Source organism: Alligator sinensis, unplaced genomic scaffold, assembly GCF_000455745.1.
Source record: "Alligator sinensis unplaced genomic scaffold, ASM45574v1 scaffold516_1, whole genome shotgun sequence".
Taxonomy (NCBI): domain Eukaryota; kingdom Metazoa; phylum Chordata; order Crocodylia; family Alligatoridae; genus Alligator; species Alligator sinensis.
The window spans coordinates 581,008-594,545 of record NW_005841957.1 but is presented as its reverse complement, the minus strand read 5'-3'; the positions used below and the strand labels follow the sequence as shown (position 1 = coordinate 594,545).

The 13,538-nt window shown below is 44.8% G+C and overlaps 1 protein-coding gene across 1 annotated transcript in view; it reads left to right on the top strand.

Annotated features, from left to right (window-relative positions):
* Positions 1-4,934: 4,934 nt before the first annotated feature.
* The window catches only part of TUSC3 (tumor suppressor candidate 3), a 230,268-nt gene continuing 221,664 nt past the window's right edge, over positions 4,935-13,538 (top strand). Inside the window, exon 1 of the mRNA XM_014518476.2 lies at positions 4,935-5,100. Within this exon, the coding sequence (XP_014373962.1) occupies positions 4,961-5,100 (140 nt within the window). The 5' untranslated portion in view covers positions 4,935-4,960. The remainder of the gene's footprint in view (positions 5,101-13,538) is intronic.

The window sequence follows — 13,538 nt, the reverse complement described above, 5'->3', positions numbered from 1 at the left end:
ACCCTTGGATGGAGCTCATCCGGGCCTGCCGACTTAAAGGCATCCAGTTCTTCCAAGTGACTCTGCACCAACTCAGGGTCTGCGCATGGAAGTCTGGCGCCTTGGTGCTGCCTCTCTACAACCCCAGTGAGAGACTTGTCATGCCTCTCACTTAGGAACACTGAGGCAAAGAACTCGTTGAGGAGTTCAGCCTTGTCCCCTCTGTCCGTCACCAATTGTTTCTGCCCATTTAGCAGGGGTCCTATTCCTCCCTGGGCCTTCCTTTTATTCCCCAATATATCTAAAAAACAATTTCTGCAGGGTGCTGCGAGGGCAGCAGGCACGGGGGTGTGGGTAGTGCCTACTGAATGCAGTATGTGGCCGTGGGGTGGGGCATGTCCCTATGCGCACTCCCCATGCGGCACCCTGCAGCCGCATGCCATGCCCCTCCCCACGCCCTGAATACCCGCTGGCTGCAGGGTGTGTGTGGGTGTGGCATGTGTCTGGGTGTGTGTGACGTGTAGCTGTGTGTGCGTGTGTGTGTGTGTGTGTGTGTGTGTGGCATGTAGCAAGTGTGTGTTCATGTGACTGCTGGGTGTGTTGTGGGGCACGGGGCTGGGTGGGTGGGCGAGTGTGAAATGTGGCTGGTGGGCATGGCATGCGGCTAGGTGCGGGCTGTGTGGGTGTGTGGTGTGTGGCTGGGTGCGTGGCATGTAGCTGGATGGGTGTGGCTTGTGGCTGGCTGTGTGTGGTATGTGGTTGGGTCAGTGTGCTGTGTAGCTGGGTGGGTGTGGCATGTAGCTGAATGTGTGTCAGATGGGGGGTGCATGGGGCTGGACACGGTGGGTGGGAGGTTGTTGCGTGAGGCTGGATGCAGAGCTACATGCTGCTACTTATAAGTCTTTTTTCTTGAAAATACTATTTTTCTTCATTTCTGGCTTTCAGAAGTAAGGTGCATATGTTGTGTTGCATGTGAGAAAATATGGTAACTTTAAAATGCAGATTTGTTTCCCCAATACTCCCTGTAAGCAGAATAGGGATGTGGAGGAGGAATAGAGGGACATCTATCTGCTTGTACATTCAGAATGTTAATAAACCACAAAAAGCCTTACTTTCTTTGCAATTGTCCTAGCATTTTCTGGTTTAATAAACATAACCTAGAATGTTGCCCTTTGAGAACAAATATTTTGGGATCCTGGGTTCCCAGTGATAAGTAATGATGTTGCAAAATGAATAATTTTGCAATAGCAATAAACTGGAAAGTACCAGGGTATTCTCAGTAGGCAGTTTCTTGGAACCACAGTTGCAACTCAGATACTCCTTATGGCAACATGAAATTTGCCTTTGACCTAAATGGAGCAGGATTTTAATCCATGTCTTTAATGATGATCTGCTGTTAGCACAGTTAGTGTGCTTACTTTGATTGAAGCATTGTGTTAAGCTGAAGTTGGTGATTTTTTAAATTACATTTTACCCGCATTAAGAATAATCTAGTGCATTCTAAAACACAAAATATATTTCTGGAAAGAGTCTAAAGAACTGTGAATTTCCCCAATATATATGTGAGGCAAGGATTTCTTAGGGTGGTTACCTTTATTTGGGCAAACCATGTACCTGAGATAGATAAGCTTCTCAGTGCAAGGCCGTCTTCATGAGGTCTCTATGATGAAGAATTTCTTGCATTTAAAAGCTTGTCTAACTCTATCCCAGCTATGCAGTTGGTCTGATTAAAAGATCATCCTAGGACATACTTCCCCCTTGCATAATTTATGAACTATCACACCTACAGCATCACTCTTGTACTCCTGTTATTTATCCTATTTGAATCTGGTTTCATATATGGAAAGATTTCAGAAGAAAAGAGAAGCTGTGCCTCAACTAAATGAACAGCCTAGTTTTAATAGCTGGATTTTGATACATTTATGAAAGGGATTATATGGCATTGTTTCCTGTTGGAGCAGGGGACTGGACTAAATGACACAGGAAGCTTCTTCTGATCCTGGGTTCTTAAGTCATAAATTCCCTAGCAGAAATAATGATTAGTGCAACTGATTTATTTTTCCCTTCATCTTTCTGTTCAAGATTTTTCTGTCTTCTGTTTACAGAGATCCGTAAAGTTAGTACAGGCTCAGTTTCCACTTTTCTGTTGAAAGCATATTCTACATTGTCTCTGCCATAAAAAACAAACAAAAAACAAAGAGAGAGAGAGAGAGGGGCTGCTGTGACAACTCTAGGTGTCTTTAGGTCGTTTTAGTTGTTCATAGAGTTTTTATCTCATGATTTCAGTTAAATGTACTGGTATGAAAGTCTGATCTTCCACAATGCTTTTTTCTTTTCTTTTTTTCTTATTGACAGCTACTAGCTAAACCACATTACAAAATATGTTGGAAATTCTAGAGAAAACAATTATTTGTTTAATTCAGAACTACAATTTGAACAAGGCCTTGCATTGAATAAGTTTAGCAGAGGGTACGTTTTCTTTTAAAGTATTTTTTTCCCTGCACTTCCCTAGGGAATAACCAAAATAGTCTACCACTGAAGCAAAACAGCAAATATGTCTTTTGGAAGGAAAATTCTTAGTATTAATTGGTTTATTTGCATGCCTGTGATGAATAGGTCTATAATTCTATCAAGAATCTATCCTTCAGACTTGTAGCTCTAAATCAAAAGCCAATTTATGAGCATGGAAATTTCCTTTAGTTTTTAAGTCTTCATAGAATCAAAATATAGAATTTTAATGATCAATTTAGGAAATTTAGATATTAACTCTATAGATTTACTAGCTATCAAATTTACTCCTCTCAGTTTGTATGCCCGTGTAAAGTAAAACAACAAAAAAGTAGGCTTAATTACTGAATACCCAGGGTCAAATTGCCAGGGTGAAGGCTCGAGTCTCATCTGTCCTTCTACTGAAGCAGAAGAAGTGTCACAGGAGGTGCATGTGTTTGTGCTGTGATTAGCTGCTATAATTGTGAAAAGCTGTGACAAGGTTAACTTAAGCAGAGACTCCTCATTTCGTCTCCCAAGGTGGAAAAAGCATGAAAGCCCTTTGTGGCAGTCCCAGCCAAAGGCTGGAAGGTACCTTTGGTTTGTGTATTAAACTTCTGCTGTAATTGGCAAAGGCTAAAGGGAGACTCTCCAGCCCCCTTGCTCCTTAAGCAGAAGAAGTGTCATAGCCCTGTGGGAAGGTGTTAGTCAAGAGCTGGGACGTTTGCATGTGCTTAACTGTGGTGCTGTGCAGTCGGGCAAGGCTTGGGGCTGGGCTGGGCTGGGTGTTGCTGCGGCAGCTAAGCCAGGTGTGCTTGGTTGGCAAATCCTGTGCAAGATTGGCAGTGCCCTCTCCCCACTGCTAACCTCCTGGCAAGCTGACAAGACAGGTGAATCACAGTACCTATACTTGCTGAGTAGTTCTACATAGCCTCTATCACTATGCACTTTCCTATGCTGAATAGGTTGGCAAACTGCAAACCACATGGCCAGGGCCTCAGTTATGTCTTAATGGCCATACATGGCAATGTGCACCAGGCTGCACAGGAGCTGAATGAGCTCCGTACAGGAGCAGTGGCAGGCCTTGACTCTGTGCCAGCAGGAGTATGGAATGTCCCAGACCTGCCAGTGTTGCTGGAATGGCAGCCACAGGGTGCATGGGAAGCAGGGATGTGTTGCTGGCTGGAAGTGAAGTTGATGAGCTTTGGCGGTGGAAGCTTACCAGGCACACAGGCCATGCAGTACCAGTATGAGGGAGGGAATTCCTGGATGGGTGTGGTTCCCCAGTCAGCCATTTGGTGCTTTCCTCTGTGCTTGCCTGGCCTTGGGAACCTCTGGAGGTACCCCGCAAAACATGATGGGGAGCACTGCATACTGACTTCTTGGCTGTGGAAGGTCAGTAGTACACGCTGTTGCTATGATCTGGTATGCTCCAGTTGATCTGACATTTGAACTGCTGTATGCATTTTAAGCTAGGTTTTTATGGGGTTGTAAATTTCTTAATACTTTAATGCCTGTCCATACCTTGGGAGATGGGCTGTTGGAATTCTGTCATGGAAGTCCTGCTTAGCAGGACTCAAGCATACTTGGTGCAAATGGATCCTCTACGTGCGGGATCTAGTTAACAATTAAAATTCATATCCATGATAAACTTTGAAAGATAGTAGCCTTAGGTATTGGCTGAAGGTTCTGTTTAAAAACAGAACAAAATGGGAAAAAAAACTGTCTGAAGACACGAACATAGACAATTTCAGCCAAAAGGAATGTTTGGCAAGCATATAAGCAGCCAAAACCAAAGCCTTATAATGGAAAGTGTTGAGCAACTTTAATAATATTTGGGTAATAGCCTTGTCTGTGACAAGATAGCTTAATAATAGTCTAATTATTGCATTAGAATACTAGTGGAAGTATGGTTGATATTTTTCAGGCTTATACTCCTTATTTATTTTGGATATGAACGGTCAGATTGTCCTGTAACTTAACTGCTAGTACAACTTGGAAACATAAAGGAAAGCGGAATAAAGTGTAGCATTGTGCTGATGTACAAACAGACTTGCTTCCAGTAGTAATTGAGTGTCATGCATTGTGTTGTAAGAAGGCCCTACACAGGTGCCCACTCCTCTAGACACAGGTAACTTTCCTACACTAGCTTTAATAAGGTTTAATATGTTCAGTGAACCAGACATATGGTTTAAGTGTTTCCTTTTTAGGGGATCCATTTAAGTTGGACATTATGTTAAAAACAGAATAAAACAGCTCCCCCCGCCCCCAACCAAACAAAAAAACCCAAAAAAACCTTTTTGCTTTTTAACTTAGAGGTAGTGAAGGCTGAATTCTGCTAGAAAAATGTGGATGCATCTCCCCTGAAGTGAATAAGAACAGAGTGTGTACAAGCACAAAATTTAGCCCCAGGGTGCTTGATGTTGTTAAGCTTACCAGCCTTCCTTCTTGTACTTGATTACAGAATCTCTTAGCTGAAAAGGTGGAACAGCTTATGGAATGGAGCTCAAGGCGCTCAGTTATCCGCATGAATGGAGACAAATTCAGAAGATTTGTAAAAGCTCCGCCTCGTAACTACTCCGTGATTGTGATGTTTACTGCTCTGCAGCCACAGAGACAATGTTCTGTTTGCAGGTAACTTGTATGCTTTATTCCTTTCCTCCCATCTTCGCATGATCCACATTTAACCGCATGTTTCAACAGAGAGAACCTGTAATCTTGGTAGTCTCTTTAAATCCTAAAATGATAGTTATTTTTCTATTTGTCCGTACTCATCATATTACCATCCCTCACTTTTTCCTTTTATACCTGTGGTACATTTTAGCATTCATGTTAATTACTGTGTTTTTAAAGTTTATGGTTTATAAAATCTTACTTGATTAATGGTTTTCCTTCTTTTGGTAAAAGGAGGACATTTTCCATTTAAGAGTCTTTTATTAGTTTGCTTCATGAGATTTAGTTACCCCAGGGAAGCAGTTCCCACAAGGATTTGGCTATCCTTAGTATGGAACATGTTGTAGTTCTACTTGGTTACTGTTTGATGACTGCTCCTTCACTGCTTCTGTGGTTTCAAGGCTGGATAGTCTTAAACCCAAAACCTTATTCTTTAAGATCACATGCAACAAGGTGAATAACAATAGTTAACTTTATGCATAAGAGTAATCCTAATGGATTTATAGTCATGCTTACCTTGTTGAATCAGAATCTAAGCACATAGTTTTCTTCACCTAAAATGCACATTAGGAGCTAAACATGGCAAAAGGCAGGATTCCTTTTCAGGATGTTGTAGTTAGGATTGAAATAGGAAGCAACTGGTTAATTCATGCTCTTGCAGAGCAGAGTTTTTGGCCTAAATAATTTTTCTTCTTGAGTAGACGGTCACAAGTTAAGATGTCTTTCTGAAAGTAGAGGTGTCCAGGAGTCACTTGGACAATAACTTGGATAAGTGTAAGGAATAAAAACAATCGTTACAGCAAATGAATGTTTGAGATACATATGGAGTTTCTTAGGTGTTAAAATATGATCTGGTATAGTCAGAATGTTCAGATAAGGTGAAATTATGACATTGGGACATATACTTTTTGCAATTCTACTTTTGGGATGGGTATTTATTCCTCAGTTGTTAGGGATCACATGGACTGAGGTCTGAGAGAGGAATAGCCATGGCAAGACAAGACTTGCATCCTATTTCAGGTTTGCTACACTTGGTTTTGTACTATGGCTTCCAGAGAGAGGCACAGCCCTATTGATCAGCATGGCTTGTGGTGTAAATTGAGATAATCCTGAGGTTGTTCTAGGATTATGGTGAACTGCTCCTCCTGTTTCATGTGGACTGCTTTACAGCCAATAATATCCATAGTGTTGAGTGTTGTATCACATTTCTGACTTCGTTTTTGGCCTCCCCCTTGCACTTCTGTGTAGGAGGTGCAAAGGATTGGGGGGAAAAGATCCTATAGGCTTGACCTCTTATTGGTAGGGATCTACTTAATTCGAGACTTACTGGTTATCTGAGGTGATGGTGGGTCCTCAGCTAATCTACAGTGAGAGGTAGGGCCTCCAGGAAATGCCCATTAAATTGGCCTTTTGTGCTGCAAGCAAGCTACTAAAATGGCTTTGTCTTGCCGTGAGTTAATTAGGTCCCCAGTTATTGGGTACAAGGAATTATCTTCTCATACTCCAGGCTGCTCTTACCTTTCATAGCTTCATAGTTGGTAGGGTCGGAAGGGACCTGGGCAGATCATCAAGTCTGACCCCCTGCTATGGCAGGAAAAAGTAGTGGGGTCAAACGACCCCAGAGAGGTGTTCGTCTAACCTCCTCTTAAAGACCCCCAGGGTAGGAGCCAGCACCACTTCGCTTGGAAGTTGGTTCCAGATCTTAGCCACCCTGACAGTGAAGTAGCGCCTCCTGATGTCTACTCTGAATCTACCCTTGCCAGCTTCTGACCATTATTTCTAGTCACTCCTGGTAGTGCTCAGGGGAACAGGGACACCCCCAATACCTGCAGGTCCCCTCTGACTAGTTTGTAACAGGCCACTAGATCCCTGCTCAGCCTTCTCTTGTGGAGGCTGAACAGGTTCAGGTCCCTCAGACTGTCCTCGTAGGGCCTGCCCTGCTGCCCTCTGATCATGTGGGTGGCCCTCCTCTGAACCCTCTCAATGCTGTCCACATCTCTCCTGAAGTGCGGCACCCAGAACTGGACGCAGTACTCCAACTGCGACCTGACCAGTGCCGCATAGATGGGGAGGATCACCTCCTTGGACCTGCTTGAGATGCATCTGTGGATGCATGACAAGGTGCGGTTGGCTTTCCTGACCGCGTCCCCACACTGTCAGCCCATGTTCATTTTGGCATCAATAATGATTCCAAGATCCTTTTCTGCTTCTGCACTGATGAGAAGGGAGTTCCCCAGCATGTAGGTATGCTGCTGGTTCTTCCTCCCTAGGTGCAGCACCTTGCACTTGTCAGTGTTGAAACCCATCCTGTTCTCATATGCCCACCCCTGTAACCTGTCCAGGTCCAATTGCAGCCTATTCCTCCCTTCTAGCCTGCCTACATCCCCCCACATCTTAGTGTCATCAGCAAATTTGAATATGGTGCTTTTTACCCCCTTGTCCAAGCCACTGATGAAGATGTTGAACAGCGTTTGAAAAAAAAGAAAAAAAAAGAAAAGATGTTTTTATGCTGTCAGATTGTTATGGGATTTGAGGTAGGAGTGATAGTCTTCCTTATAGAGTTTCAGAATTTCTCATTTTCTCCCCAGCAGACAGACGTATAGGAGAAGCACAATTTCCCCTGTTAAGGGTTAGCGTACTCATCATTACATGAGATAGTGGGAAACTAATTCCTTCATGTTGTGTTCTGTGCAAGTCTATGAATCCTTTTGTACTGCTTGTAAACACAATATAAATATTGCCATTATTAAGGAAGATAATCTCATTTACAACTTTATGTTGTTTACTGAGGTGGAAAACGGCTTATAAACTTCATCCTGCAATATGCCACTTCAGGCATTTAAGTATATAGCAACTGTAAATCTTTAAAATAAGCACGTAAGGAAAAATGCCCAACATATTGCTTTTACTTAAATTGTTTTAAACAAATGTTAAGTTGAAATCCAGTCCTGCTATGTGAAATAATATGAATTTAATGAAGTTGATCATACTGCACATAAAACTACTATAAAAAATTGACACAATTCAAACCAATGGTTAATTAATGGACAGGAGTACAGTAGTATATATAGAATTTGAATGCAAGAATAACTCTTTGGTTAGCACTTCAATATACACTTTCGAAAGGATCTATTTTTGCCGTAAGCAACCTAATGTGTAATGTTCTGTAGAGATTCTTTTGTCTAAGGTTTAAGTTAGCTGTTACTCATCAAAACATTTTCAGTGACTGAACACCAAAAATCAACGTGATATTTCAGGTATAAAGCAGGAGCAATCTGAAATATTTTAAACTTTTTACTGTAACTAATTTTTAGCACAAAAAAAAAAAGTAGGGCCACCCAGCCAGAATGCTTCACCAGCTGTGAAGATTAAGCTGACTGGCTGCAGAGGCAGCTGGGCTGAGTTTGTAAGCCTCAGACCCCAGTACCTCACTCTGTTGTGTCTGGATTCCCTGGCTCCTGGCCTTCAGTCTGACCTGGAATATGAATATAGATATTGTTTTGGATTAGCTGCATGACTCTAACCACCTGGTTTGACTCCTTTGAGCACCTTGGCCACAAATCTGGAGCCTCCACAGGCTCAGGTACTTGGCTAACTGCACACTCCTCAAGACTGCTCGTGCTCACTTGCTTACAGTTTGAGCAGCCCATAAGGATCCTTTACCAGCATTCCCAGGGGGAGGCACTCCTAATACCCAATATGGAATCACCCCCCCACTGCCACTGCTTTCCCCAGCCAGGGTTTGACCAGCTTGTAGAACCTGCAGTCCCATGTAGGGGCTCTGCATGTACAGAAACAAGCCATGCTAGCCCAAACTGAAGAGTTGGAGAAGCATAAATTGGACATGTGGGCCCAGGTGTGCAAACTGCTGCTCTGGTCACCCCTTTTGTATCTGCTTCTTAACATCCCTACGTATCCTTATTGTCAGATCGGTTTGATGGGAACCCAGGGAAGTTTAGGGGTTTCTTAAACCATCCTGTTCTCCCTGTGCCCTCAGAGTTACCTCAGAGGCAGAGTTAGAGTAAACTTGGTAAACAGACAGTTGGCAGGCAGAAACTGTGCCTGGGCTTCCATTTTTGAAGGGTCCAGTGCCCTGTTAGATGACCTGGAGAAATTCACTGAGGCCATGACTGTGCTGTCTGGAGACCCTTTCAGGTGAAGTCAACTGAGCTTTCCCTGCAGACTCTGAAATATGAACCCATGGTCTGTTATTTGATGGAGTTCTGTAAACTGACCTCTGACATTCAGTGTAAAGAGGCTGCCTATCAGAGACCAAATGAGGAATTAAAAGATGAGCTGGCGAGGATCAAGGCCCCCAATAGCCTGGATTAATTCGTGGACCTCTGCATTTGTATAGAGTGCTGGCGGACAGAGAGGAGGATGGGGCATGTGAAAACCCTGAATTGGGACCTGTGGCAGGGCACCTTTGGTGCCTGCCACTCAAAGGGCCTGAGTAGGCAGCAGAGGCAGCCTGCAGGTGGCTGCACTCCCCAATCAGGAGTCACATGGCCAACAGAAAACTGCTTGATTTGGGGAGAGGGGTCAACTGCTAGCAATAAGAGCAGGCTTGAGCAGTAAAGCTAGCAGCAATTGCTGCAAGCAGCCAGATCAGAGCATTGTCTGACTTGAACTGCTGCTCAGGAATACCCAGAGGACAGGATAGGAACAGTTGGGATGTCAGGGGGCTTCTGGTCTTGGGGAATGACCTAAAACTGCACCCTGCTGGGGTTGGAAGGTGTGGTTGGGCTGCTTCCATGAACTGCCACACCTGTGCAGCCCGAGTGAAGGGGAACCATGAGGCACAAGGAAGCCTCAGTCCTTCCATGGAGGGGAAGGGTTAGGGGAGCACACCCTGACAGGTAAGCACAGGGGCCCAGGCCCACTGAGCAGAGCCTGAGGCAGGGTCCAGATAAGTTGATAGACACCTGAGGCCCAAGGGGACGTAATGCCCTGAAGGTTCCAGGTATACCGACAGCCTACGACTGTTGAGGCCTTGGGTGTCTCAATGTGGGGGCGGGGAGGGGCAGGTAAGTTGTCAGATGCCTAAGGCCCAGAGGACCCAGTGAGGGGGCAGAGTAGTGGGGACCCAGTGGCCATGTAGAGTATGGCCTTAAGATGGTCTGAAGGGCTGCACACAAGCTGACTGGAGTAGCTGGACTGGAGACTCCGAGCCATCCGAGACAGAAAATAGCTGTTGACAAGCTGCAGGCCTATGCTTTTCTTGTAGGAAGCCAGGTTATGTGGCCATTACATGTCCCATTAAGAGAAGGTGTACTACACAGGCAGGAAACTCCAGGACCTAGGCTCAATAGAGCGGCCCATGTTAGCACCACTGTCCACCAGATAGTGCTTTGGGATTGTTAAAGCACAATTAGCCGTTAAATAGAATGTGAAATACAAACACAGACAACTCAGTGTCCTAAAATCAAAGCCTAACTTTATTAGTACAACAAGTATTATCTTAGCAGTTTCTATAGTTAAAGAGAGAAAGGCACTTAGTACAATGATCTTCCCCACTCAGTTCCTGAAGCAAAGGGTGCATCGTTGGCTGGGATGGTCCAGATTGGTGTTGAAATCTGGATTCATGATGACAATGATGGTGACAACAACACAGTTAACTTACTTGCTTCCCCCTTTTATACATTTCTTTAATTTGACTCCTTGCTTTTGGATTGGTCTCTCTGTAGTCAGCATATTGTCCATATTTTATCCTCGCAGCATATTCCTTTGTTCAACAGACTCATTACGAGTACACCTCTTAATTTGGCTCTTTTCTGATGTCTTACTTTGGTCATTGTCCATTGGTTTCCTTTATCACATTTCATTAACATATCCAATCATTTCATCCCTCTGATTCAACTGGATAGCGCCAAGTATAGTTACTTTGAGCTAGTAACAAAACTATTACTATGTTGTGTTAGAAAAACTTCTCAGTAATAGAAAAGGAAAGAAACATCAAGGCCGTAAGCCGCTTGCAAGGGGCAAGGCCAGCTGATATTGCAGACACTGGCAAAATGGAAAGTTCAGATGACAATGAAGCTATACAGAAATTTAGGCTGAATATAAAAGACAACTTTAAACAGTACTATAATTTACTACTGTATAAACAAGTGCAACTTGAAAGCATAAAATATGACAAACTACCCTAACACCCAAGCTGGGAATGGGGTATGTTCTTCAATTTTATATAGTTTGCCCTGTTCTGTCTTCTGCAAGGGTTACTGCCATGATATGACACTGCCCCCCTCACCTCCAGGTGATGTTTTATCTCCATCCCCTGGCTATAGCAGAGGTTCACCAGTCAGCAATGGTGGATTCAGGGGCCTCCTTGAACTTCTAGGATATCCAGTTCACCACAGATTGCTGGATTTTAGTACAATAGAAAGCCATGCAGAAGTCATGGAAGCCACAGATGGCTTTATTCTTTCCTCTGGTCCAGACAGGATGGAAAACAGTTCCTTTGGTAGTATAGATAGTATGAGGAGATGTTCTAATTTGATCTGATCTGGTCCTGTCACATCCTCCTTACTTTGAGCCTACTGTGGCTAGCCCTTCATGACCTCCTCGTCCGTTTTGGGGTGGAGATGCTGGAATTCACTGCCCCTCATTGCACATAGAGGACTCTCAGGAGCAGTCCTGTGCTCCTGTGAGTTCAGCACTCAGCACGTGGGCAGCCACATCCCTTGCTGCTTAACCATCTCCCATTCAGTGTCTGTGGACCTCACTTCCACATGGGTCCACAACCAAATCCTCACTACCCATGAAATACTTGGATTTTCAGGATTTTTTTGACAAGAAGCAAGACACTGCTTTTATGACTTCCCAGTGACTTGTAACCAGGCACCTCATTTCCATTTGGGTGAGTATATTCATTATCTGAACCCAAACTCCTGGTTCTGAGAGGGAATCTAGTCAAACTACTCTGCTTGAGCTACACCACAATCATGGTTGTAGTTGATTCCCTAACAAAAATAGACACGCAAACAGCTCCAGACACTCCATAGTTTTATTTTGATAACATTGTTCATCTCCATGGCTTACCAGCATAAATAATTTCTGGTAGAGGGACACAGTTTCTCTCTCAGTTCTGGGAGGAATAGTTTCAGAACTTAAAGGTGTGGCTTTTGACCTTTTCTACATATCACCTGCAGACCAGGCAGACCAAATGAGCAAACCAGACCTTGGAGCAGAACTAATGCTGCTTTATAAATTATCAAGATGACTAGATATCCCTCCTCTCCACAGTAGAATTGGCTTATAATAGTGCCCCTCATGCCACCACAAAACAGAGCCCTTTCTTCACTAACTATGGTTTGCCCCCATCATGGACACTCAGGCCTTCCACCCATAGTTCTAGTTCCAGCAGCCTTGGACTGGATTGCTCACCTACACCAAGTTCAGGTGGAACTGAGGAATATCTACAAAAGGCCAAGGAAACTGTAACAGGTTGTTTTTCCCAGTGCCATCTTCCCTGTTCTCTGTACCCTACGTGGGGTACACTTCAAGGTTTCTTGTGTCCTGCTCTTTACTCACTGTCACGGCAGAGTCCTGTAGGAGGGCCGTGATCTCCTTAAGGCCCCCTCTCCGTGCCTAGTTGGCCCAAGGGCACCCTCTGTTTCTCACCTGCCACGTCTTTGTTGTTAGATAAGGTTGGGAGGCTGCCTTACGCTCTCTTGGACACGTCTCTATGTTGACTCAGACCCCATGATTTCCCGGACTCCTTGTGGGTCTTCTCCTGCAAATGGGTGCTTTGGGGCACCCTAGCCTTATGGGCTATGCATGGCTCCAACCACCCCTTATACTACACCACAAGCCTTGCAGTTGGAATCAACATTGGTCTGTCTCTATCTTTACTCATGCCCGTCTCTCAGGCCTTCTCTGTACAGTGACCTTCTCTCTGGGGCCTTCTCTTGCACTGCTGCCCTCTTCTCTGGGCCTTCTCAAGTGCTGTCCCCTTCTCTGGGGTCTTCTCTAAGTGCTGCCTCCCTTTCTGGGGCTTGCCACACCCACACTGGGGCCTCTCAATAATGCCCCGTCTCTGGGGCTTGTCACGCCCGCACTGGGGCTTCTCAGTAGTGCCCCCTCCTGGGGCTCGCCGTGCCCGCACTGGGCTTCTTAAAAGGCTGTCCCCTTCCTGGGGCTCGTTGTGCCCAACTTGGGCTTCTCAAGGTTGCCCCCTTCCTGGGGCTGGGGTCTAAGCACCCCGTAAGCTGCGCCCTCACTGGCGCCAGGGCCCCCACACCACTGTGGGTCCCTTGATGAGGATACTGCGCCCGCTCTGGCGCTGGGGTCCTCACACTTCGTTGTGAGTCCCCAATGAGGCCTCCTCCAACCCCTTATAGCCTCACCCAAACCACCGGTGTAATAAACAACAAAATGCTACAGAAACTCGAGCCTCC